At 59.7% G+C, this 26,668-nt stretch overlaps 1 protein-coding gene across 5 annotated transcripts; it reads right to left on the bottom strand.

Moving 5' to 3' along the window:
- Positions 1-288: 288 nt before the first annotated feature.
- On the bottom strand, positions 289-23,240 carry ERCC2 (ERCC excision repair 2, TFIIH core complex helicase subunit). Of its 5 annotated transcripts, none has more exons than XM_084612891.1 (23): positions 23,217-23,240; positions 21,666-21,765; positions 20,782-20,859; positions 20,294-20,356; positions 19,857-19,970; positions 18,804-18,920; positions 17,394-17,510; positions 16,341-16,464; positions 15,296-15,392; positions 15,087-15,220; positions 14,242-14,410; positions 13,136-13,254; positions 5,454-5,523; positions 5,267-5,336; positions 4,611-4,712; positions 4,345-4,408; positions 3,606-3,727; positions 2,342-2,434; positions 1,896-1,968; positions 1,484-1,554; positions 1,057-1,200; positions 684-827; positions 289-543 (listed from the first exon to the last, which is right to left on the bottom strand). In XM_084612891.1, the coding sequence occupies exons 1-23, from the start codon at positions 23,219-23,221 to the stop codon at positions 451-453; spliced, it is 2,283 nt and encodes a 760-aa protein (XP_084469017.1). In that variant the 5' UTR covers positions 23,222-23,240; the 3' UTR covers positions 289-450. The 5 variants fall into 5 exon arrangements, 4 of the variants coding, with proteins under 4 accessions (XP_084469017.1, XP_084469018.1, XP_084469019.1 ...); XM_084612892.1 differs by lacking the exon at positions 23,217-23,240 and adding an exon at positions 22,404-22,555; XM_084612893.1 differs by lacking the exon at positions 23,217-23,240 and adding an exon at positions 22,365-22,383.
- Positions 23,241-26,668: the final 3,428 nt, after the last annotated feature.

Genomic DNA, 26,668 nt, shown 5'->3' on the forward strand with positions numbered 1-26,668 from the left:
TGCTGGCTCTGGGTCTGTGTCAGGGCTCAACCCTGGGAGGAGGAAAAGCTCCCCTGGCCCCTCTGAGAAGCAGCAGGCTGGCACTGTTAACCCCCTCCCCCAGGCCAGAGGAATACCAGCCCCACCCCTGAGCAGCAGGAGATGCCCAGACTCATGATGCAGTGCAGGGACCCAGCTGCCATGCAGGCTGCCCTGGCTGGGTAGGGGACAGCATCCTCCTGTGTGATCTCCTGGTTCCCAGGGGCTGGTGCAGGGTGATGGCGCAGGGCGATGGCACAGCACACAGGCTATGTCCTGTTCTTTATTGCTGTGTCCCAGACAGTCACCTTCAGTATAAAAGCCAGTATCAAACAAGGCCCTGGCCGCAGGGCCAGCACCTGGCTGCCGCTGGAGCCAGCCCTCTGCCAGCGTGTTGGGTGAGCCAAGGTCCCCTACAGCTGCCGCTCCGGCTCACACCTGGTGCGCAATCTGCGTGATCTTGCGGAGCATCTCCTCTGACTGCAGCTGCTCCAGAGTGAGCAGGGACAGGCCCAGCTGGTCCTCCTGCCAAAACCACACAGCCCATGAGAGCAGGGCTGAGGCCTGCACCCTGGCCTGAGCTTACAGCCAGTTCCCCCCTCCAGGGCTGGCAAGTGCTCAGGAGGGACCATCCCCGCCTCCCGTGGCCGCAGGACAGCACTCACCTTGTGGAAGGGCTGGGCCATCTGGCGCAGAAAGTACTTGGCCACCTGCACAGCCTCGTCCACCGTGAGGTTGAGGTTGGCATCCGTGATGTGCTCCTGGATCCAGCGTGGCAGCTTCCCCCGCTTGTCTGCCCGGGCAAAACGCTACCAACCAAAAAGACCCAGACAACCCTGAGCTGTGGAGCCTCTGCCCACCAGAGCGGGCCATCTTTCCCTTCTGGGGGTGGTGGGGTGCACGCCTGCATTTCACCGTGGGTTAGTATGCTGGAGCCCCTGGGGGGTTGACTCATGGCCCAGGGCGAAGCCTGCTCAGCAGCCACTTCCTGCAGTGCCCACAGCCCTACCCGCTGCCTTGCCCCATCTGCCCACCCACCTTGTCTGCAAAGACCATGAGCCCATAGTCTGTCTTGCCACGGATGGCCCGGCCCACGCACTGCGCTGCGTGCCGCATGGCATCGAATGTCAGGAAGTCGTTCTCCCGAATCTGGAACTGATCACGCAGGTACTCCAGCCGTGCCTGAGGGGACAAGAGCAGGGTTGTGGCACACGCCCTGCCCAGCTGCAGTGGACAGGACGCAGCCTTGGGACACAGGCTCCTGCTATGAACCTCAAATTCCGGGGGCAGCAGGGCTGGGACCCAAGTGCCGCTCCAGCATTCACACCCACTCTCCACCCCAGCAGGGCCCTGTAGGCTGATCCCCATTGCATTCTCAGGAGGCTAGTCTCTGCACCCCTCCCCCACTAGGTACTGGGCCCCAGCCAAGCAGGGCTAAGTGTTGGGGCACATGGTGCCAGCTCACCTTGAGGATGCGGCTCTGGGTGTAGACATAGGGTACGCCGAACATGATCACAGCTCTCCCGTAGTGGTGCACTGCAGGGGCAGATCAGAGGTCAGGCTGCCCCCCTGCTGCACACCACCCCTGGCAGGGCCCCAGGCCGGTGCCACACAAGGGGCCTGTGGTCAAAAATCAAGCACAAGCTACTGCCAGCAAGAGAAAGGACAGGACCGAGGGCACCTCACCCCCTGTGCTCTGCCCCGGCACAGAGAGCGAGCCCTGCTGGGAGCAGGAAGAGCTGTGCTCAGGTCAGCATTACCCACCAGGTAGAAGGAGCTGAGAAGGTCCTGCACCCCCAAACAGCAGCAGGCCAGGCAGGGGAGCTGGGGCAGACCCACACTGTGACTCCCTGTTACTCCCCAGCAAGAAAACTCACCGAAGTCGATGCCTTCGGACACCTTTCCCCTGGCCACGGACAGCAGGATGGCTCCCCGCCCATTCTCGCAGGCCTGTGTGCAAACAGGGGTCACACCAATCTGGGACTGTCACTCCACTCCCACTGGCCTTCCCCTCCACCCCCGCCCCCACCCCCACAGCCAGTGCTGTGCAGGGAAGGTCGGTGCTGGGTGTGCATTGGGGAGAGCTAGGGCTGAGTTCAGGAGTGGGCACAGCCAGTTTCAACTGAGGAGTCTCCCTCCATCCCTGCAGATCCGCACTGCCATAACCGGCCTGGCATAAGGCGTCGGCTCCCTAGCATCAAGCAGCTCCGCTCCATCCCAACCTGCAGCCTCATGGCTTTCGCTTAGCCTGCAGGGGCCAGCCTCTCCCTTCTCCAGCACCAGGACTAGGCACAGCCCCCCACGGTGCTGGCACAGTGCCCACCTCCTGGTACTTTTCCAGTGCCATGCTGGTCTCGGCCCCGTCCTGCGTCTCGATGAAGATGAGCTTGTTGCGCTGGATGTTCTCCAGGATGCCCTGGGGGGAATGCAGCCTAGGTCAGATATCAGGGCTCAGCTGCCCAGGGAGCCCTGGGCTCAGCTGGAACCCACAACAGGGCTGGGTGCAGGTTCCAATCCCGCTTATGGCTTTGTGGGGGAGAGCAGCACATTCCCCTTCGTTACTAGGCTGCTCCAGCGCTGGGCGGGGGCTGCAGCATCTGGACACGGGCAGCTCTGCTGTGTCACAGGGTGGAGAACAAACCAGACAGGAGCTGGCAGGCAGGCATTGCCGTGGGGCTGTGAAACCCAGCACTCCTCCCTCCCCAGGGGTCCCACACTGCCAGGAGCAGGAAGGGAGACCCCACAGGGGAGGCCAGACCCTTTCCTTCCCTCTCAGAGGGGTGGAATTGAGTCCCATGGGGGACCTGACTGAGGGAGTGGGATGCAGCCTGGTGCCAGCGTGCCATGCCAGGAAGGGTGCAGTATGGAGCTGCCTCACCCAGGAGAACTGCGGCTGGAGATAAGCCAGGAGATAAACTGCTTTCCCAGAGACTCGCTGTGGCTCAGTGCCCGGCCAGGCAGCTACAGCTGTGAGCAGGCAGGGCTGGAGCTCAGGACGAATCCATCGGCTCCTGGCCCCTTGGCTCCTGCTCCGCCAGCAGGAGGTACTGCTGTGGGGAGCCAGCTAACACAGCCAGGGCCCTTCCCAGCCACTCCCTGCTGGTTCCCTTAAAGGGCCTTTTCCTACCAGCATTCCCTGAGGAATGCTGGCAGGGTCCCGGTGTTGCACTGTGATCTCCCCTCCCGGAATGGCAAGGGGCCAGTCTGGATCCCAGATGCCCAAGTGCCCATTAGGCACCAGAGTTCATGGCGTTAACAGAACTCAGCCTAGGAATCCCTCAGCGCGGTGCTTGCTCTGCCGGCCTGCCCATAGGCTCCGTGCCACCGGCTGCCTTGCCACACTGTTCCCACACCGGCTGGGCTTCTTTGTCAAGGCAGTGGCTTTGGCAGCAGCTGTGTGGGTGGGGCATGGGCAGGGCCAGCAGCGGGCACCCTCTCCGCGGAAAAGCCTGGGATTTCTGGCAGTGAAGTGGAGCAGGGAAATCCCTTGCGCCTCCCAGGCCATCCTTCCCCCCAGCCACTCCAGCAGCACTGGCCAGTCCCCAGGACCCTCTGCAACCAGCCCCCACTGGCCCCCCTGTACGCACCTGCTCGTACCACGAGGCCACGATGTTTTCCATGTACTGGTAGCTGGTGAAGAAGGCCACAATGCCATCAGGCACGATCGCAGACATCTCCAGCAGCAGGTTGCCGTAGTTCCGGATCACAGCTGGGAACGGTCAGGGAGGGTCTCGTGGGTCCAGAGCCAGGTGGGCCGTGGTGGGGGGTGAACACCCACACAGTGGTGAGGCAGGGACTGAAGCTGAGATCTGGCCCCACATTGGCCCATGCTAGGGGCAGCTCCAGCCAGCACTCGGGGGGTACATGTTCAGCTCCCCAGTGGCAGGAGAAGGCCATGTGGGGGAAGGGCCACGGGCATGGCCAGGAAGGTCGCCAGCTCAGTCACACAATACAGCATGGGGGGGTTTGGCCCATTGGGTCCCGCTGCTCAGCTCACTCATGGGGGGGGGGGGCGCGTATGGCACAGATCACCTCTGCACCCTGCAGAGCAGGGTCCCCCCCCCCCAGTTCTGGCACAGCACCTCCTGGCAGAACAAGGGGAGCCGGCTGCTGCTACACCCCCAGCAACGGCGCCCACAGCCCAAGCTGTCACTGGGGGACCCCAACTCTGTCCGCAGAGCCAAGACAGATGGGAGTGGGAGGAGCCCCTGGCAGGGCAGCCTATCACCACAGCTGGGAATAGGAGAGGTGGCTCCAGGATGAGCCCATGCCCCAGGGTGGCACCCACATCCTCCCCACCAGGCTAACGTCCTGTAGCATCCCTACCAATGTCCTCGCGGGTCTCGAACTTGGAGCTAATGGCCACCTGGTCGTTTCCTCGCCCCACAATCTGAAAGGAAAACAGGATGCTGGTAAGTGGGCCCCGGTCCACAGCCGAGCTGCGCCCAGCGGCTGCCCCCAGGGGGGCAGGGGCTCAGAGGTGCCCAGCAACTGCCCAGATGGGGGGAGCATGGGACTTTTGGCAGCCCCCCTCCTTCCCCCAGGCACAGCCCCGTGCAGCTACCCCCCACCTAGCCCAGCCGTCAACTCACCATAGGGCAGAGACAGGTCCTGGCCAGAGTCATGGTGAAGGTGGCCATGGTAACAGGATGGAAATCCAGGATCTTGGGGTATATGTCCAGCGGGGACAGCGTCTACATGGGGACATGGGGTGAAGCATGAGCTGGGGGGCCTCTATTCACCAGACACCACCCATGGAACCTTCACCCCAAAGGCCTGGAAACAAGGTGGTGGCTGAGCAGAGATGCCAGCTACAGACAGCTCAAGTATCTCTGCTGTGCCAGGACAGGGCTCTGCTCTCAGGGCAACCCACAAGGGGTGCCAGGGTTTGGGGGGTCCCCACACACACGTAGGAGCCAAGCTGGACTCTCAACACTGGGTCAGCAGCCCAGCCCACGGGCCCTTGGCAAGCCAGGGCAGCAGAGGGCTCCAGCCATGCGCTCCCAGAACCCCCACCTGTGCCCAGGCCGGGCCCGCTCTGCAGGGGACAGAGAAGCCGGATGGCCCGAGTCGCGGCACACACCAAGGATGCAGCCCTGAATGTACCAGGCAGAGGAGGCAGAAGCACCCGCTGAGCAGGAAGGGCTGTTCCTAGCAGAGCAAGGGCCACTCACCGGCACCCCCAGGGGCCACAGCTCCAGCCCAGCTTCTCCCAGGCCCAGGAGCCATGCCCCAGGCTGCCACTTACCCCCGAGGTGATGATGACCGACTGGAACCTCTCAAAGACCGGCTTGATGGCGATGGAGGCGTCCATGCAGCTGGAAGGACAGGATGAGTGTCTTCGGGGGCAGGAGCAAACAGCAGCCCCCAGGCAAGCCTGCCCACCCCCCACCAGAGCCCATGGCCTTTCCACACCAGTTCTCCCGCCCTCTCACCTGAAATGCAGGATGGGGTTGGCGATGGTGGGGGTCCTGTCGTCGAAGGGCTCTATGATGATGGTGAAGCCTGCAGAGGAGTCAGAGCTCTGGAGTCAGCAAGCTGTTGGGATTTCCCTTTGTGCCTTGCCCCCACCACCACCGAGATGCAGCCCCCTCCGGGGTGGCAGGGAGCTGCTCCTTACCAGCACTACCCACAGCGGCTTCAGCGGAACGGCTCAACATCTCAACCCCCTCGTGCCAGGATTGGGCACCCCCCCGCCCTCAATCTCCCGCTCCTTGCTGCTCCGCCGGGGTCTCCACACACACACACACACACACACAGGCCAGTTGACTGCATGCACCCCCGTATTCACTCCCTGCACCCCACTGTAAGGAGTTTTGTACCGAACACGCCTTGTGAGGGATCTGGAAACTACTAACTCGCTGGTCACGAACACAGGGAAACATGTAGCAACGTTGTGTGTAAAGCTATGAACAGAGGCTGAAATTGGGACCAAAGCATTTCCCAGACACACCTGGGCAATGGCTAAACCTGTTTCTCAAAGACAAAGGACAAGCTAATGCCTCTAGCCAGGTGTCATCCAAGTTGATGGGCCATCCCCTGTCCAGTGGCCATCTTTGGCAAGGCAGCGGGCAGTAGCAAACAGATCTGCATCTTCGCAAACAGTAGCATGGAACCTCTGTCACCACCACACTCCTGGTGTCTGTCATTGCGCTGGGAATGACCTTTGCCTAGGGGTAACCCTCAGGAAAATGCTTTTCAAAAGGGGCCTGAACTATGAAAGGGAGGAGCAAAAGCACCCCAAGGTAGCACTCCCTGAACACCGCTCTCACTTCCCCCGAAGACAACAGAAGGAACTTGGGAAGCAGATCCTGGCCTGGGAATTTAGTCAGCAGTTACACTGGGAGCATGTGGTAAGGAATCCCACCTCAAGCCCAGGCTAGGTTGTTAACGCTAGGAAGCGGTTTATCTGTAGTTCTCTTATAACCATTTCTAACTTCAATGCCCTGGACGTGCGCTCACTTAAAACCTGCCTCCGTGTAGCTAAATAAACATGCTTTACTCATAGAATCATAGAATATCAGGGTTGGAAGGGACCCCAGAAGGTCATCTAGTCCAACCCCCTGCTCAAAGCAGGACCAATTCCCAGTTAAATCATCCCAGCCAGGGCTTTGTCAAGCCTGACCTTAAAAACCTCTAAGGAAGGAGATTCTACCACCTCCCTAGGTAACGCATTCCAGTGTTTCACCACCCTCTTAGTGAAAAAGTTTTTCCTAATATCCAATCTAAACCTCCCCCACTGCAACTTGAATCCAAACAAATCCAGGGCTGGGAATAGGGTGGGGACCACCACGTAGGGCAGCAGACTGCTGTATATTGATCCCCTTAGAGCAGGGGTGGGCAAACTTTTTGGCCCGAGGGCCACATCTGGGTATGGAAATTGTATGGGGGGCCATGAATGCTCACGAAATTGGGGTTAGGATGCGGGAAGGGGTGAGGGCTCTGGTTGGCGGTGCGGGCTCTGGGGTGAGGCTAGGGATGAGGAGTTTGGGGTGTAGGAGGGTGCTCCAGATTGGGACTGAGGGTTTCGGAGTGTGGGAGGGGGCTCCAGGCTGGGGCAGGAGATTGGGGCGCGGGAGGGAGTCAGGGGGGCAGGCTTCAGGCAGCGTTTGACTCAAGCAGCTCCCAGAAGCAGCGGCATGTCTCCCCTCCGGCTCCTACGCGAAGGCAGGGCCAGGCATCTCTGCACACTGACCTGCCTGCAGACGCCACCCATGCAGCTTCCAGTAGCCGCAGTTCCTGGCCAATGGGAGCTGCAGGGGTGGCACTTGGGGTAGGGGCATCATGCAGAGCCCCCAGCTGCTCCTACATGGAGGAGCAGTAGGGGGGACATGACGCTGCTTCTGGGAGCCGTGGAACGTGCACATGGAGCAGCCCCCAACCCTGCTCCCCGGCTGGAGTACGGGAGCGCGGCAAGCCCCAGACCCCGCTCCCCTGTGGGAGCTCAAGGGCCAGATTAAATCGGCTGGCAGGCCGGATATGGCCCGCGAGCCATAGTTTACTCACCCCTGCCTTAGAGCGGCAACAGACCTAACACATCTGAACTGGCCAGGAGAGGGTTGGACTGTGCAGAACACACGTTTGGGGGGAACATCTGGGGCTGGGAGTGAGTTAGGGTCACCCTGCAATGGTAACCAAGGCTGGTGGAAGTCTGTGTGGCTGGTGTTTGCTGACAGCCTGCTGGGGCGAGAGCTGCTGGAACGGACACTTGAGGTGCGACCGGCAGGCTGGCTGTGAGCGGCCCGGGCAGAAGCTACAGCAGCATAGCATCGGGGGGCAACCGAGTTTGCAGGGCAGGGGTGACCAAGCCCCTCTCTGGCTTGCACTGCCCCAGGAATGCCCTAGCCCCTGTGTAGCTGGAGACCTGCCCAGGGACCAGTGGGGGCGACGGCTCAGGGCAAGGAGCACCCAGCTCGGCTGCTCTGCCATCTGCCACAGCTCTCCCTGAAACAGCCCGTGGACCACAGCTGGGGGCAGGGTGGGCATTTCCTTGTGGGCAGCTGAGAAGTATCTGGGCTCGAGCGCTGCACTGCCTGTGAGTGCTGCACACAGGAGCTGGGGTCCCTCTGCTCGGCTTCTCCCGTTAGCCATCCAGTCTCATCGAGCTTGCCCGCCGGGGGCACCACGGAGCACAAGCAACGCTTGACTGGCAGGCCTCAGGACACAGAATCATAGAATATCAGGGTTGGAAGGGACCTCAGGAGGTCATCTAGTCCAAGCCTCTACTCAAAGCAGGACCAATCCCCAACTAAATCATCCCAGCCAGGGCTTTGTCAAGCCTGACCTTAAAAATATCTAAGGAAGGAGATTCCACCACCTCCCTAGATAACGCATTCCAGTGTTTCACCACCCTCCTAGTGAAAAAGTTTTTCCTAATATCCAACCTAAATCTCCCCCACTGCAACTTGAGACCATTACTCCTTGTTCTGTCATCTGCTACCACTGAGAACAGTCTAGAGCCATCCTCTTTGGAACCCCCTTTCAGGTAGTTGAAAGCAGCTATCAAATCCCCCCTCATTCTCTTCTGCAGACTAAACAATCCCAGTTCCCTCAGCCTCTCCTCATAAGTCACGTGTTCCAGTCCCCTAATCATTTTTGTTGCCCTCCGCTGGACTCTTTCCAATTTTTCCACATCCTTCTTGTAGTGTGGGGCCCAAAACTAGACAGTACTCCAGATGAGGCCTCACCAATGTCGAATAGAGGGGAATGATCACGTCCCTCGATCTGCTGGCAATGCCCCTACGTATACATCCCAAAATGCCATTGGCCTTCTTGGCAACAAGGGCACACTGTTGACTCATATCCAGCTTCTCGTCCACTGTAACCCCTAGGTCCTTTTCTGCAGGACTACTGCCAAGCCATTCGGTCCCTAGTCTGTAGCGGTGCATGGGATTCTTCCTTCCTAAGAGCAGTACTCTGCACTTGTCCTCGTTGAACCTCATCAGATTTCTTTTGGCCCAATCCTCTAATTTGTCTAGGGCTCTCTGTATCCTATCCCTACCCTCCAGCGTATCTACCTGTCCTCCCAGTTTAGTGTCATCTGCAAACTTGCTGAGGGTGCAATCCACACCATCCTCCAGATCATTTATGAAGATATTGAACAAAACCGGCCCCAGGACCGACCCTTGGGGCACTCCGCTTGATACCGGCTACCAACTAGACATGGAGCCATTGATCACTACCCGCTGACCCCGACAATCTAGCCAACTTTCTATCCACCTTATAGTCCATTCATCCAGCCCATATTTCTTTAACTTGCTGGCAAGAATACTGTGGGAGACCATATCAAAAGCTTTGCTAAAGTCAAGGAACAACGTGTCCACTGCTTTCCTCTCATCCTCAGAGCCAGTTATCTTGTCATAGAAGGCAATCAGATTAGTCAGGCATGACTTGCCCTTAGTGAATCCATGTTGACTGTTCCTGATCACTTTCCTCTCCTCTAAGTGCTTCAGAATTGATTCCTTGAGGACCTGCTCCATGATTTTTCCAGGGACTGAGGCGAGGCCGACTGGCCTGTAGTTCCCCAGATCCTCCTTCTTCCCTTTTTTAAAGATGGGCACTACATTAGCCTTTTTCCAGTCGTTTGGCACCTCCCCCGATCGCCATGAGTTTTCAAAGATAATGGCCAATGGCTCTGCAATCACGTCAGCCAACTCCCTCAGCACCCTTGGATGCATTAGATCTGGACCCATGGACTTCTGCATGTCCAGCTTTTCTAAATAGTCCTTAACCTGTTCTTTCACCACTCACAGCTGCTCACCTCCTCCCCTTACTGAGTTGCCCAGCGCAGCAGTCTGGGAGCTGACCTTATCTGTGAAGACCGAGGCAAAAAACGCATTGAATACTTCAGCTTTTTCCACATCAGGTGTCACTAGGTTGCCTCCCCCATTCAGTTAGGATCCCACACTTTCCCTGACCACCTTCTTGTTGCGAACATACCTGTAGAAACCCTTCTTGTTACCCTTCACATCCCTTGCTAGCTGCAACTCCAATTGTGCTTTGGCCTTCCTGATTATACCCTTGCATGCTCAAGCAATATTTTTATACTCCTCCCTAGTCATCTATCCAAATTTCCACTTCTTGTAAGCTTCCTTTCTGAGTTTAAGCTCTCCGAAGAGTTCACTGTTAAGTTAAGCTGGTCACCTGCCATATTTGCTATTCTTTCTGCACATCGGGATGGTTTGTTCCTGCACCCTCAAGAAGGCTTCTTTAAAATACAGCCAGCTCTCCTGGACTTCTTTCTCCCTCATGTTATTCTCCCAGGGGATCCTGCCCATCAGTTCCCTGAGGAAGTCAGGGAAGTCCAGGGTCCGTATTCTGAAGTCTGAAGGTCCGTATTCTGCTGCTCTCCTTTCTTCCTTTTGTCAGGATCCTGAACTCAACCATCTCATGGTCACTGCTGCCAAGGTTGTCACCCACTTCTACTTTCCCTACCAATTCTTCCCTGTTTGTAAGTAGCAGGTCAAGAGGAGCACGGCCCCTACTTGGTTCCTCCAGCACTTGCACCAGGAAGCTGTCCCCAACACTCTCCAAAAACTTCCTGGATTGTCTGTGCACTGCTGTATTGCTCTCCAGCAGATATCAGGGTGATTGAAGTCTCCTATGAGAACCAGGGCCTGCGATCTAGTAACTTCTGTGAGTTGCTGGAAGAAAGCCTCATCCACACCTCATCCCCCTGGTCCGGTGGTCTATACCAGATTCTGACCACGACATCACCCTTGTTGCTCACACTTCTAAACTTAATCCAGAGACACTCAGGTTTTTCTGCAGTTACATACTTGAGCTCGGAGCAGTATGACTGCTCCCTTACATACAATGCAACTCCCCCACCTTTTCTGCCCTGCCTGTCCTTCCTGAACAGTTTATATCCATCCATGACAGTACTCCAGTCATGTGAGTTATCCCACCAAGTCTCTGTTATTCCAATCACATCATAATTCCTTGACTGTGCCAGGACTTCCAGTTCTCCCTGCTTGTTCAGGCAGCTACCATCCCAGATTTGCAGTGGTGTCTGCAACCCCCGCTGAACTCACAGACCACCAAGCTCTTGGGAGCCCGGCCCTGGCATGACAGGCAAAGATACAAACAAGCAGGAAAGCCGAGTCCTGCTCATCCCCTGCACTCGGGCCCCGCTCACCCCCTCCAGGCTCCATCTGTCCCCGCTCATCCCCTGCACTTGGGCCCCGCTCACCCTCTCGCTCCCACCAACCCGCCTCCCGCCCCACTAGCCCCCTCCTATCCTGCCAGCTGCTTTCCCGCTTGCCCCCTGCTATCCTGCCAGCTGCTTGCTCCCTCCTACCCTGCCAGCTGCTCGCCCCCAGCCCCCGCTTACCCCCTCCCACCTGCTCGCCCCAGACCCCGCTTGTAGATAAATCTCTGTATTAAGCATCTTCACATAACTTTCATATGACTTTGTATTATGCCTCTGTTTTTGTACAACTTTGCATCAGATCCTTATACAGAAAACTTTGTATTGAGCCTTGGTATAATGTTAAAAAAGTCTTTTTGCTAGGAGCAGAATAAGATCCCCCCTGCCCCCTTTTAATCAATTACCCTGTTGAATGAAGGAGGTGTGAATGAGTAAAGGCCTGGAAAGCGAGCACCTCCAGATAGCTGCAACAGCTGGGGAGGGGATGGAAGCCAGACCCAAGAACAATAAAACTTGTCAAGTGGGCTCACTAAAGAAGAGGAGTGCCTGTGGCTCCTTAGAGACTAACTGACAGTGTTGACTGATACATGGGTTACCAATAAATGTGATGCTTTGCCTTATTCCCCCTCAAAAGATCCTGTACAGTACTTTAAGTACAACACGCTCACCCCCTCCCACCCCAAACCCCAGACCCTGCTCACCCCCTCCCACCCTACACACCCACTGCCCAGGCTCCATTCCCAGCACTAGGAGAGGAGCCGGTGCCCTCCAGGCCCAGCTGCTTTGTGCTGCAAGCGTCTGTCCCAGCCAGGCCCGCTGGGCAGCCACTTTGAAGGGAAGGCCCCAGTCCACGTGCTGTGAGGGGAGCAAGCTGCTTAGCACTAAGAGGATTGAAACTGTTGCATCCCCGCGGCTGAATGCTTGAGAGATTTACGTGGTATTTATATTCCACTGCCATGTCGGCACACTGGCCTGGAGAGACACCTCACCCCCCCGCAGGCACGCCCCACCACGGGCCTGGACGCACACCAGCCCCAGGCCCCGCCCCTCACCTGGCATCCATGGGCCCAGACACATGGCTGTCCCCACTTCCCTCCCCTCCCCAGCATGCCCTGGTCCAGACAGATCTGCAGCCCCCTTGTGTTCCCCTTTCCTCAGAGGGCCCTGAGAACCACAGCTGCTTCCTCCAAGGCAGGAGGGGCCAAGGTGAGCCCCGGGGAGAGGGCCTGACTCCTCGGCTGGGGGACATGCTGCTGTGGGGTGCGAGTCAGGAGCCACGCGCTGGGGGTTGGCACCAAACAGCCCCCTGCTGGCTCCTGAGGGGCGCCTGGTCAGGGGGCAAAGAGGCCAAGGCTTTCTCTTGCTATGCTTATGGTGCATGCCTGGGCCTGGCATGAGGAGCCCCACACTCTGCCAGGCCAAGCTGTGTCCCACTGCATCTCTCTCCACCTGCTCCCAGCTGAGCAACAGCCCCGTCTGCGGGAAAGAATGGCCTGGGCCCCGCAGAGCCAGGCACAGAAGGACCCCGCGGCCCATCAGGAATTCCTGGGCAGTCCGGCAGCCAACGCAGCCCAGTGCCCCCTGCCCATCTAGCACACACCCAAGGGACTCCGGCACACCAGTGGGGAACCCAGCCAGACTCGGAAGATTCACTGTGGCCTACTGTAGACACCAGACGCTGCTGCCACCCCAACCCTGCGAGAGGAGCTCGGTCAAGGGCCATCACCCAAACCCAGCCATTAACACCGAGGATCAGACCTCTCAGTGGGGGCACCAGGCTGGTGCCAGTGCCCTCCTCTTCCTCCAGCAGCAGCCTGAAGGCTTCACACCCAGAGTGGGATGTGCTTGAGAGCCTCAACTCCCTGCAAGCCCCTCAGACTGCCCGGGAAACCAAGAGGGAGCCACCAGGCCAAGGCCACACCACGAGCAACACCAGAAGTCCTGGCTTCCAGTCGCGGGGCACCTTACCCTTGGCGTAGGTACTGACGAGCGTGGCGAAGTTGGCGATGAGGGTGATGGGAGAGAAGTCAGCAATGTCCACGATCTCCAGCGTGCGGAGCAGGGAGCGCAGCCGCTCCGCACAGAACCTACGGCAGGCATGAGAGGTCGAGGGGGTTACCACAGCGGGGCGGGAATGTGGGAGGTGAATGTTACCTCCTGGGCAGGAGATGCCCCTTTATCTGCCCTCCAGTCCCACACACTGCGGCTGCAGGGGGGTTGTTAATGCCACTCCCAGCCTGGTGCAGCTGCAGAGCCAGCCAGGGCTGAGCAGGGCACAGGGCATTCAGTGACGTTAGGCAGGCCACGTCAAGCACCTCCATGGCACCCCACATGGGCAGGCCAGAGGCAGCTCAGCCAAGAGGTGCTGAGATTCAACAAGCCAAACCCTGTACAGCAAGGGGGGCTGCGAGACCTATCTGCCCATATCGGAGGAGTGCCAGCACCTCCAGGGGGAAGGCATGGCACAGTGGCAGGTGGGCAATGCCCTAGTGGGGAGGGCAGACTGGGCCAGGGAGGGGCGCCGAGACCGGGAGGGGCGCCGAGACCGGGAGGGCAGGCCAGGGAGGGCCAGGCCAGGGAGGGCCAGGCCAGGCCGGGCAGGGGTGCAGAGCAGAGGGGCAGGCTAGGGAAGGATGGGCAAGGCTGAGCAGGGGCGCAGAGTTGGGGGGGGGCAGGCCAGGGAAGGACGGGCCAGGACAGGCGCAGAGCAGAGGGGCAGGCCAGGGAGGATTGGGCCAGGCCAGGCCGAGGAGGGGCGCAGAGTGCGGGGGCAGGCCAGGGAAGGCCGGGCCAGGATGGGCCGAGGAGGCGGGTAGAGCACAGGGGCAGGCCAGGGAAGGCCAGGCCAGGCTGGGCAGGGGCGCAGAGCAGGGGGTCAGGCCAGGGAAGGCCGGGCCATGATGGACCGAGGAGACAGGCAGAGCGGAGGGGCAGGCCAGGCCGAGGAGGGGCGCAGAGCGGAGGGGCCAGGCCAAGGAGGGGCCAGGCCGGACCAAGGAGGGGCCAGGCCGGGCAGGGGCGCAGAGCAGAGGGGCAGGCTGGCTCCGCTGGCCGGGCCCAGGCCAGCTGCTTACCGCAGTGGCTTGCGCTCGATGCACACCTTCTCGAAGACGTCCTTGAGGAAGGAGGGGGGGCTTTCCTGCACCATGTGATGGACCCGCAGCCGTGACTTCAGGTACTCCAGGAAGCGCTTCATGAAGCCCACAAAGTGCTCGGCTGTCCGGATGTTCCCGGGCACGGCCTCTGCAAGGGGTACAGGCTCACCCTGAGTCACAGCCTGCCCCTGCCCATGCGCCACCCACAAGGGGGCATGACCAGGGTGAGCATGCCACTGCTGCAGCCCACCTATCCCCAGGTCCCTGCCCAAGGGGGGGGCACAGGCCCAAGTCCATGCTGGGTATGCATGTCCACCATGCCCTTGACTGCAAGGCCTATGCCAGTAGCCAGGGAACAGGGCTGGGCTCAGGCTTCATGGTTCCAAGGAGCTCAGAAGTACGGGCAGGGAGAGGGCTGAGAAACACCAGCTCATCTCACGTACAGCACCAGGGGGCCCCAGAGAAAGGTCTCCGAGTCAACACCAGCCCAGGCTGAGGTGGAACTGATGCCATGGGGGGGGAAGGCCCTGTGTCCCAGTCCCCACCTGCCCCCAGTGTCCTCAAGGTCAGCCAGACCCCCTTCCCTGGGGCTGGACTGGAGCCAGCACCCCTTGGAGAGGAAAGGGCCTGCATCCATTCCCTGCCCACCCCCACCAGTGCCAGCCAGTCCCCTGGCCTGGGGCTGGATCGGATCCAGCTATACCATAGCAGCAAAAGGCCCAGTATCCCATACCCCAGCCAGCCAGTTCTGTTTGTTCTAGCTGCACTGGGAGACGCTGGCCCCTAGCAATGCTACCCTCCCGCCACCAGCTAGCAGGGCCCACCTTGGAGAATCTGGTCAGGCAACACTGGATTGGCCAGGTAGATGTCCGTTTCCCGGGCAATGTTGGCCTCTCTCAGCCCCTCCACCAGCCGCCTGTATTCCTCCTTCAGTTTCTGGGCATCCGTCTCCTTAATCCTGAAAGGGGACCAGGGCCTGTGAGCCCAGGTGGGCACAGGGAGGGCAGGGAGGGGGCACGGGGAGGGCACTCACTTCTGGATGGTAGCCTGCAGCGTGGCCACGTTGGCCTGGCAGCGATCCAGCGTCCGGCGCGTGATGTTCACCCCCATGGAGTCGATGCACACATTGTCTGCAGGAACAGGGCACCTGGTCTCCAGGGGAACCCAGCAGTTGCGGTGGGCAGGGGACCTTGGGGAGGGACTAAACCCCAGGTGGGAGGGGGGCAGAGACTTCAACTCCCCTGACAGGGACCAGGCTGGGCAGACACCCCACCGGCAGAGTGAAAGGATAGGTCAGTTCTGCCAGTGGGGACAGTAACAAACAGGGATCGGGGGCAGGGGCTAGCCTTTACACACAGGCCCCCCCAGACCAGAGCCGGCAGTAGTTGAAGACAACAGCCATGACATGCTGGGACCCAGGGACACCTCAACATGGGGCCTGGGGCAGTCCCCCTGGCTTGGGCAAGAGCAGCGTCCTGTCCCGAGTGACAGCTGCAGGGCGGGAGCAAAAAGCCACAACAGGACACGGGGTCAGGAGGGACTTGGCAGAGGAGGTAGGGACACCCTGAACCAGGGAACATTCAGATGCCAGAGAGCGGACCCTGGGGCACTGGATCCAACCAGACCAACACAGGCACCGGGCTGCACGGCCCCGAGCAGGGAGTGGGCAGCCGGAAGCGATTGGGCACCTCGTCAGCACAGAGGGGTTGACGAAGTGGAGGGAGATGGGAAGGGATCTGAGCCCTCCCACTCCCCTGGGAGCCCAAGGGGCATGACGGGGAATGGGAGCAATACCACGCCCGGCCATCTGGAGATACATCCATACCCAGATCAGGCGGGGAGTCGTTCCCCAGGGGGCTGGTGCAGGGATTGCCCGCCCAACACATTCATAACCAGCCGGGACAGCATGTCAGCCAGCCGGGCATGGAGCAGGCCCACAGCGTGAGCGAAAGGGGCTCAGCCGCCCCCACCAGGGGCCCCAAGTACTGAATGGCAGGCAGGGACCAGGCACACATGGCAGAAAGCCCTGCCCCCCTGCCCCTGTCCACCCCCTTGCGTAGGCTCAGCCATCCCATTACCAATGTTATGAGCTTCGTCAAATACGACAACGGATTTCTTGGCCAGCTCCTTGGACACCAGGTCTGCGATCTTGGGGTCCAGCAGGTAGTGGTAACTGTACACGACAATGTTGGCATGGAGGATCTGACCAAAGGAAGGAAAGGGTTACTGCCCAGCACACACACACACCCCCACCCTGCTGGGGGCCCAGAGACAGGCAGCCCCAGGCTGGCATACCACCTCCCTGGCAAGCCCTAGAGGGCCACAGGCCAGCAGCCCCCGGGCGAGAGGGAGGCTCCGTGCCCGGTAGCAGGGTTGTGCACAGCAGCAGCTGGGCTCTGGCCTCAGCCCAGCGGGCAGCTGCACAGCACTCGACGGCCCTGTCGCCAAGGCAGGCAGTTCTGGGTGGGATGGGCTGAGGCTGCTCTAGCTGCCTAGGCCAGCGAGTTAATGGAATGCCCGGAGCCCCCGCGGGGGAAGCTCACAGAGGAGTCTGTTGCCACAACCACCTGCTTTGCTCTGGGGGCTCACTCAGCCCAGGCCTGGCCCCACTCAGCTCCCAGGCGCATCCTGCTGTGACTCCTCGGGAACACATGGCCCTGGGGGACCAGCACCTGCCTCAGCTTCAGCCTCTGCCCAACCCAAGTGCCCATGAGCAGCCTCCCTGGGCCAAGCCCCCTACAGTCTGCCAGGGGCCTGATTTGAATCTCACTCGCCCTGGGGCAGACCCACTCAATGGGTCATTGCCAGCGCTGGAACAGAACTGGGCCCAGTGCGGGAGTACCCAGCTTGGGTCACAGCCAGTGGGGCAGAGGAGGCCAGAGCCACTGGGGCTGGAGGACAGGTGGGCATTGTGCCCAGCAGAGGGGGAGTCACCCACCCCAGGAGCACATCACCCAGCATCACAGCTCCTTCCCCTCGATAGGCAGTGCTGGACTGGGCTCCCAGCTGGGCCACCCCGTACCCTGCTGCCCTGCATCTGCCCTGCTGACTGCCAGAGGAGGAGGGTTTCAGTGAACCCCGCTCCCCACCCCCGCATTGGGCCCAGCAGGGCACGATGGCTCGCCACGTACCGAGTAGCGGGCGAGGAAGTAGGGGCACCAGCCCTTCTGCCGACAGTACCCTTTGAGGTCATCCAGGTTGTAGACACCAAAGGGGATGGGCACCTGCCGCCCATGGGCATCGAACTCCTGTGGGGGGGGGAAAACAGCACGCTGACATCAGGGCCTAGCGCCACCCAGGCTCACGTCCCTCCCTCTGCTGCTCCGGGCCTTGGGCCAGCCCAACTCCTGAGCCCCTTCACACTATCGTCCCCGCTGTCCAGTTCCCTGCCCATTAACCCTTCCAAGTGGGCCGCAGGGATGCCTCCCATCAGTGTTAATGGCAAGAGCCGGCAGCCAGGGCAGCAGAGCGGGTCTCCTCTTCGCCAGTGTCCTAGGCTGGCCGATGGGGCCAGGAGCTTCCCCCGGGGAGGGCAGACCTCTTGGTGCCACCTGGCAGAGGGCATACGGGGTGCAGAGGGGTTTACAGGCATCCCCTGGGTCTGATGTCTACATCATTCTGTGCCAACGGGTGGCATGTGCGGCCTCTAGTGAGAGCCTGTTCCCGGCTGGCCACAGGAGAGCGTCTGAGGGGGAGGCTGTCCGTGTCGTCTTAGGACCTGTGAGTTACGACCAGAAGGTGATGCACAGGTTCAGCATCAGGCAGGGGACACTGGCCATGTCTCTCCTGGGTATCGTGTGTCTTACGGTGAGAGTTCACTGGCATAACCCAAACTGCAAAGTCACCACGGCATCACACAAGCTCCGGCGGCGCCCTGCTTATGCCTAAGATCAAAGACCAAGGCCGGTATGCCTGGGGAACACAGAGACACACCTGGGATCCCGCCCCCCAGGGCCCAGCTGCCAATGGTTTGTCTTATGAATGCAGGGTCATGGCCAGCCTGGCTGGGAAACGCTGGGAAAAAGCCCAGGCACGAGACCCCCTCAGACAGGTGAGCGGCTGGTGAGTTACGTCTGGGATCTGTAAGACGAGATAGGATTTTGTTTGACTCGTAACCATTTGTTTCCAAGACTTCTCTCTTGAACCTCTGCTCTTTGTCACATGAGCTTCGCCTGGTTCTCGGTACAAACGAATGGAAGGGCTGCAAGCTGGGCTGGGACCAGGGAGCCAGGCTGGGCGCTTTGAGCCAGCGGATCTGTGAATGCTGCTTGCGGGTGCTGGGAGGCTGGAGCGTCACTATTGCTAACCCGCAGGGGGACAGCGGAGCTGAGCCCGGCGGGCACAGACAAGGCTCCCATGTGCTCCGGCACATGGCAGCAAAGTGCCTCACAGCCCAGGGTACCCCCGGGGAAACGTCCCAGTAGCCCTTCGGTTCTAGTTACAGTGCTCAGCTGGCATGTCAAACCCCCGCCACACCACCTCCCAGGAGGGGAAGCCCCATGGGCCGGGAGGGGCTGACCCTCGCCCTGGAGCCCTGCTACCTCAAAGAAGCGGCACGAGGGGATGGCGCTGTCCCACTGCTGCTGCGCCCGCACGTATGACGCCGTCAGGCTCAGACACTTGCCGTCCACCTCCTTCCCGAACCGCAGTGAGCTCACCTACAACAAGCAGCCGTCAGGCCTGACAAAGAGCCAAGGGCGCCTGGCCATGGGGCCCTCAGTTCTGGAGAGCACCATGTGTAACGCACCGGGGGGGGGGGTGAGGGAGGGCTGTCTCCCCTCCCCCGCCTGATCTGCCAATGCCCATCACTCCCGACCTGCAGCCCCCCTGTTAGCCCAGCCCTGGGCTCCACCCCCACAGCTCTGCCAGTGCCCCTCACTCCTGACTCGCAGCCCCCTACTACCCCAGCCCTGGGCTCCACCCCCACGGCTCTGTCTGTGCCCCTCACTCCTGACTCGCAGCCCCGTTAGCCCAGCTCTGGGCTCCCCCCAGCTCTGCCATTGCCCCTCACTCCCGACTCACAGCCCCGTTAGCCCAGCTCGGGGCTCCCCCCAGCTCTGCCAGTGCCCCTCACTCCCGACTTGCAGGCCCGTTAGCCCAGCTCGGGGCTCCCCCCAGCTCTGCCAGTGCCCCTCACTCCCGACTTGCAGGCCCGTTAGCCCAGCTCGGGGCTCCCCCCAGCTCTGCCAGTGCCCCTCACTCCCGACTCGCAGCCCTGTTAGCCAGTCCGTGCAGTGAGGACTGGCACATTCCGAGACCCAACCGCACATGCTCATATAAAGGGGCAGCTGCTGGGGCACACAGTCAGTGGAGTCACTTGCCTCTCGGGCCAGGACATGCACAGGAAGGGGCAGGGCAGGTGGTATCTGGCTCCAGAGGAGGGGAGGGCAGGGGGCAGCAGTTCCACAGTCACTGTATAGAGCAGCCTCGGCCTCTGCCCAGGGCAGGTCTCTGAACGGGACAGCCTGGCCGTGGGGCGGCAGGCATGGAGGGCAGACCAGCCCCGGGCTCCTCCCCCGGTCTGCCGGGCAGCTGAGCCCTGGCTGTGCCCCAGAACCATGGTCCCAAGGGTGGGGAGCCTGGAACCGACTCACCTCGGGGTGGATGCAGAGGTTCTTCCTGGAGCTCAGAGCCAGGCCAAGGAAAGGGAGCTTCTCCCCTGTCCGCTTCTCATAGAAATCCAGGAGCTTCCGTAGTTCCTCAATGACCTGCAGGAGCAGGGACACTGACGGGCCCACCATGATTCCCAACAACCTCCCACACACCCTTCTCCCCGCAGGGCAGCGAGGGGTCCTGCTGTGATCCCCCATTCCCTCCCTCTCCTCTCCCCAGGGCAGTAAGGGGCTCTGTCAGCATCCCCCACATACTCTCCCTCCCCCCCGACTCCTCCTCCCTCTAGGGCAGTGAGAGGGGCCCCCACGACCTACCCACTCTCCACCACAGGGCAGCAAGGGCCCCGCCCATGATTCCACCACCCCCCCAACACAAGGCACCACCGCATACAGGTCCTGCCCCACCACACCCTGGTCACCTTCTCAATCTCAGGCACGGTTCTGGAGCAGTAGATCAGCTTGGTCACCTCCAGCGGATGGGCCTAGGGAGACAGGCCAGACACCTCCATTACTGGGCGGGATGGGGGCTTGGCTATCCCCAGAGGCCACCGATGACGAGCCTGGAGCAGCCAGGACATCAAACTCCCCAGGCTGCTTTCCCCTCCCCACCACCATCACAGCTACAGCCCCAGGGATGGGGGGACGGTGTGATCACCCCCACCTGGCTATGGGACCTGAGGGGCATAGAAGAGGCCCTGACCCCAAGCCCCAGGGCTCTGCCAGTGGAACAAGCAGAGGCAGCTCCAGCCCCTGCCCAGACCCACCCATGAGATCTGTGGGATAGAGCCAAGGCTGGGCCAGTGCCTGCCACCCGGCCACGCTGGCCTTTGGGAAAATTGCCTCTCCCAGTGGGCCACCTAGACACGCACCTGGCAGTCCCCGCCCCCAGCTCTTGCCTGGCACTCACCCGCTGGTAGGCCACAATGAGAGACAGGAGGGAAACGGTCTTCCCAGTCCCCGAGGGCATTTCCAGCACGCCATGGCCCTGGGAGAGAGGAACAGCCGTCACACAGGGAGTCCCAAGGAGGTGGGCAGGGAGCTAGCAGGGAAGGCTGAGCCAGGACCTATGGAGCCCCAATCCCTGCTTCTGCAGGGACCCAGAAGGGCCAGAGAAGAGAGGGGAGACAGCAAGAGTCCTGCAAGGAAAGGACCTGGGAGCTGGAGTCACCAAGCTTGGGACAGAGGCGGGTCCGGGAGGAGCGGAGGCTGCAGAAGGACCCCACTGAGACTGGCTGGACTGGGCCACACTGGTCCCTCCCAGAAGAGTGGCCTGGGCAGCGCAGGGGCAGTGTCACACTGGGGGCGAGAGGGGGGGAGATACAGGGATAGGATGACACGTCACAGCCAACAACCCCTGCACCCACAACCAGATCTCAGGCTCCAGGGACAGCAAACACCGCCCATTCCAACCCCACGGTTGCCCAGCCAGGAGACCTCTGGGGCACCTCTTCATCTTCTGGAGCAGAGTGCCGACCACAGCGGGGAGATGGCTGTACCAGCCCGCCAATCTGGTCTGGTGGCATGCAACCCCCAGAGCATATCACTGCTCCCAGCAGACAGAGATTCACCCTGCTAATTTCTGAGTGGGCACCACATGTGCCATCTAGCCCAGGGTGCCCAAGCTGGGTGACAGGCTGCATTCCAGGAGCCCCACTTGGGCAGGGCTCAGGGGCTCCGAAGGGAACATGGGTGAATACAAGCACTGGTATTTAGCCATACACAGTGAGATGTGTAACACCCCCACCCCCAGTGCTCCCCACCACCACACAGACTCCCACCCCCAGGAGAGACCTTGGCATCCAGCGTTCTCTTGAGCTCCAGCATATATGAGTACTGCTCCGGGTAAATGTAGTCATAGGGGAAATACACCAGCAGCCCATCGATGTTCAGCCTGACAATGAGACCAAGTCATGGGTTCAGAGAGCCCAGCTGAACCGTCGCGATGAGGGGCACCCTGGCACAGTGGGGCAGAGGAGGCTGGCCCAGAAACGAGCAAACAAAGTCAGCACCTGATTCAGGGCCGTGCTCAGTTGGAGTTACTGTATGTCCGGGTTTCCCCAGACAGAGCCTCCTTTTTAAGCCTCCTTTCTCTGCCCGGGGAGGATTTTTAAAACAACAGGAAATGTCCAGGGGTTTTGCAGAGCAGACAAGGTGCAGCTCAGAAAGAGCCCTGATTGGTCCGCTTGCTGATTGGTCCATTCCCCTGCAAGTCACAGCTGCCAGATCCCACCAACCCAGGCTCCAGCCCCGGGGAGGGGGTAGGGTGACCAGATGTCACGATTTTACAGGGACAATCCCGATTTGGGTGTCTTTTTCTTATATAAGCTCCTATTACCCCTAGCCCCAATTTTTCACATTTGCTGTCTGGTCACCCTAGGAGGGGGCCTGCAGGGAGGCACTGACCATGCACCAACCGTCCTGCCACGATGACAGGCAGTCACTGCCCCCCACCTCCAGTGAGTACCCCCATCGCAGTACCACCTCCAGTACCCCGAAACGTCCTCTTTTGGGAACCAGATATATGGTAACCTAAGCTCGGTGGCGTCACATCTTCAGCTCTTGGATCAGAAAATTCCAGCTCAGCCTCCCGCGCTTTGCCTGCTGTGCCACAGGCAGGCTGCGCCAGGGCAGGAGGCCAGGCACTGCTGGGGGCTTCTTACCCGCCCCCCCACGCCCTTCCACCCCACTGTCCCAGCCCCTCCACCCCCACGCTCCCCTCTCCGCTGTCCCCACCTCCTCCACCCCCCACAACACCCCCACCGCCCTGCCCCCCAACCCCCCACCCCACGGCTCCCCTCCCCGCTGTCCCCGCCTCCTCCACCCCCCCCAACACCCCCACCACCCTGCCCCCCATCCCTCCCCACGGCTCCCCTCCCCGCTGTCCCCGCCTCCTCCACCCCCCACAACACCCCCACCGCCCCGCCCCCCACCCCACAGCTCCCCTCCCCGCTGTCCCCGCCTCCTCCACCCCCCACAACACCCCCACCGCCCTGTCCCCCAACCCCCCACCCCACGGCTCCCCTCCCCGCTGGCCCCACCTCCTCCCCCCCCCCAACACCCCCACCGCCCTGCCCCCCAACCCCCCACCCCACGGCTCCCCTCCCCGCTGGCCCCGCCTCCTCCACCCCCCCCAACACCCCCACCGCCCTGCCCCCCATCCCTCCCCACCCCACGGCTCCCCTCCCCGCTGTCCCCACCTCCTCCACCCCCCACAACACCCCCACCGCCCTGCCCCCCATCCCTCCCCACCCCACGGCTCCCCTCCCCGCTGGCCCCGCCTCCTCCACCCCCACCCCACGGCTCCCCTCCCGGCTCCTCCACCCCACGGCTCCCCTCACTCACTTCATGGTTCCGAGCCCCTCCCCTCCGCCCCTCCCACGCCTCATGCCGGCCCTGCCCCGCCCTCTGACGGTCCCACCTCGGTCCGACTCCCGCCCTCTCCGCCTACTGGCTGGAGAGCCGACCAGTTGGGAAGAGTCCGACGTCCATTGGGTGAAGACACTGCCAGTCAAGTCTGAGAGGCGCGGCCTGGCCACTTGAGCGGCAGGGTGGGCTGAGAGCCCGAAGCGCGCGGTGGGTTCGGCTGCGCCGGGCAGGCATGCGCAGCGCAGGGGATCTCTATGGATGGGCAGGCCTGAGCAATCGAGCCAAGAGGTGCAGGACCAACCCTGCCTGGGGCGTCTGGGATTAGGGTGGATGGGGGTAAGGGAGGGCTTGGGGGAAGGTGACCCGTATGGCGAGAGCAGTGCTGCGAGCTCTCAGGGTTTTATGGCCAGTCCTGCAATTTTTGTTGCCCCAGCTCTGGAGTCATGGATTTTGGGGGGAGCCACCGTTCATTTCACAGGTTCTAGATACAAACATTTCATAGACTATAGAATATCAGGGTTGGAAGGGACCTCAGGAGGTCATCTAGTCCAACCCCCTGCTCAAAGCAGGACCAATTCCCAATTAAATCATCCCAGCCAGGGCTTTGTCAAGCAGGGCCTTAAAAACCTCTAAGGATGGAGATTCCACCACCTCCCTAGGTAACGCATTCCAGTGCTTCACCATCCTCCTAGTGAAATAGTGTTGCCTAATATCCAACCTAAACTTCCCCCACTGCAACTTGAGACCATTGCTCCTTGTTCTGTCCTCTTCCACCACTGAGAACAGACGAGCTCCATCCTCTTTGGAACCCACCTTCAGGTAGTTGAAGGCTGCTGTCAAATCCCCCCTCACTCTTCTCTTCTGCAGACTAAATAACCCCAGTTCCCTCAGCCTCTCCTCGTAAGTCATGTGCCCCAGCCCCCTAATCGTTTTTGTTGCCCTCTGCTGGACTATCTCCAATTTGTCCACATCCCTTCTGTAGTGTGGGGACCAAAACTGGACGCAATACTCCAGGTGTGGCCTCACCAGTGCCAAATAGAGGGGAATACTCACTTCCCTCGATCTGTTGGCAATGCTCCTATAGCCCAATATGCTATTGGCCTTCTTGGCAACGAGGGCACACTGCTGACTCATGTCCAGCTTCTCGATCCACTGTAATACCCAGGTCCTTTTCTGCAGAACTGCTGCTTAGCCAGTCGGTCCCCAGCCTCTAGCAGCGCCTGGGATTCGTCTGTCCTAAGTGCAGGACTCTGTACTTGTCCTTGTTGAATCTCATCAGATTTCTTCTGGCCCAATCCTCCAATTTGTCTGGGTCACTCTGGACCTTATCCCTACCCTCCAGCATATCTACCTCTCCCCCCAGCTTAGTGTCAGCTGAGAATTTACTGAGGGTGCAATTAATCCCATCATCCAGATCATTAATAAAGATGGTGAACAAAACTGTCCCCAGGACCGATCTCTGGGGCACTCTGCTTGATACCAGCTGCCAACTAGACATGGAGCCATTGATCACTACCCATGGAGCCCGATGATCTAGACAGCTTTCTATCCACCTTATAGTCCATTCATCTGGCCCATATTTCTTTAACTTGCTGGCAAGAAAACTGTGGGAGACCGTATAAAAGCTTTGCTAAAGTCAAGATATATCACATCCACTGCTTTCCCCATATCCACAGAGCCAGTTATCTCATTATAGAAGGCAATCAGGTTGGTCAGGCATGACTTGCCCTTAGTGAATCCATGTTGACTGTTCCTGATCACCTTCCTCTCCTCCAAGTGCTTCAAAATGGATTCCTTGAGGACCTGCTCCATGATTTTTCCGGGGACTGAGGTGAGGCTGACTGGCCTGTAGTTCCCCAGATCCTCCTTCTTCCCTTTTTTAAAGATGGGCACTACGTTAGCCTTTTTCCAGTCGTCCGGCACCTCCCCCGATCGCCATGAGTTTTCAAAGATAATGGCCAATGGCTCTGCAATCACGTCAGCCAACTCCCTCAGCACCCTTGGATGCATTAGATCTGGACCCATGGACTTCTGCATGTCCAGCTTTTCTAAATAGTCCTTAACCTATTCTTTCACCACTCACAGCTGCTCACCTCCTCCCCATACTGTGTTGCCCAGTGCAGCAGTCTGGGAGCTGACCTTATCTGTGAAGACCGAGGAAAAAAACGCATTGAGTACTTCAGCTTTTTCCACATCATGTGTCACTAGGTTGCCTCCCCCATTCAGTAAGGGTCCCACACTTTCCCTGACCTTCTTCTTGTTGTGAACATACCTGTAGAAACCCTTCTTGTTACCCTTTACATCCCTTGCTAGCTGCAACTCCAATTGTGCTTTGGCCTTCCTGATTACACCCCTGCATGCTCAAGCAATATTTTTATACTCCTCCCTAGTCATCAGTCCAAGTTTCCACTTCTTGTAAGCTTCCTTTCTGAGTTTAAGCTCACCGAAGAGTTCACTGTTAAGTCAAGCTGGTCACCTGCCATATTTGCTATTCTTTCTACACATCGGGATGGTTTGTTCCTGCAACCTCAAGAAGGCTTCTTTAAAATACAGCCAGCTCTCCTGGACTTCTTTCTCCCTCATGTTATTCTCCCAGGGGATCCTGCCCATCAGTTCCCTGAGGAAGTCAAAGTCTGCTTTTCTGAAGTCCAGGGTCCGTATTTTGCTACTCTCCTTTCTTCCTTTTGTCAGGATCCTGAACTCAACCATCTCATGGTCACTGCTGCCAAGGTTGTCACCCACTTCTACTTTCCCTACCAATTCTTCCCTGTTTGTAAGTAGCAGGTCAGGAGGAGCACGGCCCCTAGTTGGTTCCTCCAGCACTTGCACCAGGAAGTTGTCTCCAACACTCTCCAAAAACTTCCTGGATTGTCTGTGCACTGCTGTATTGCTCTCCCAGCAGATGTCAGGGTGACTGAAGTCTCCCATTAGAACCCGGGCCTGTGATCTGGAAACTTCAGTTAATTGTCCGAAGAAAGCCTCGTCTACCTCATCCTCCTGGTTCGGTGGTCTATAGCACATGCCCACCACGACATCACCCTTGTTGCTCTTGCCTCTAAACTTAACCCAAAGACTCTCAACAGGCTTTTCTCCAGTTTCAAGCGGAGCTCTGAGCAATCATACCGCTCCCTTACACACAGTGCAACTCCTCCACCTTTCCTCCCCTGCCTGTCCTTCCTGAACAGTTTATACCCACCCATGACAGTGCTCCAGTCACGTGAACTGCCCCCCAAAGTTTCTGTTATTCCAATGACATCATAGTTCCTGCCAATCTGCAAACAGGACCCAGGCTTGATCTAAACACTAACGTGTTTCAGCGTGTCTCAAACAAGCGAACACGCATTTGACCCAATGGACGCACACAGCGGGAATGTGTCTGGCAGTATGTTGCGTACGGCAGTGGTTTTCAATCAGGGCCCCCTAGCAGG

Source organism: Lepidochelys olivacea (genome assembly GCF_965140295.1).
Source record: "Lepidochelys olivacea isolate rLepOli2 genome assembly, chromosome: 23".
Taxonomy (NCBI): Eukaryota; Metazoa; Chordata; order Testudines; family Cheloniidae; genus Lepidochelys; species Lepidochelys olivacea.

What these genes read in the sequence shown, in the direction of transcription:
- ERCC2 (XM_084612891.1), bottom strand. An exon ending in AGAGAACGCTGGATGCCAAG is followed by an intron (nt 20,860 to 21,665) that starts GTCTCTCCTGGG and finishes CCTCTCTCCCAG; the next exon opens with GGCCATGGCGTGCTGGAAAT. An exon ending in AACCCCATCCTGCATTTCAG is followed by an intron (nt 5,337 to 5,453) that starts GTGAGAGGGCGG and finishes CTGTCCTTCCAG; the next exon opens with CTGCATGGACGCCTCCATCG.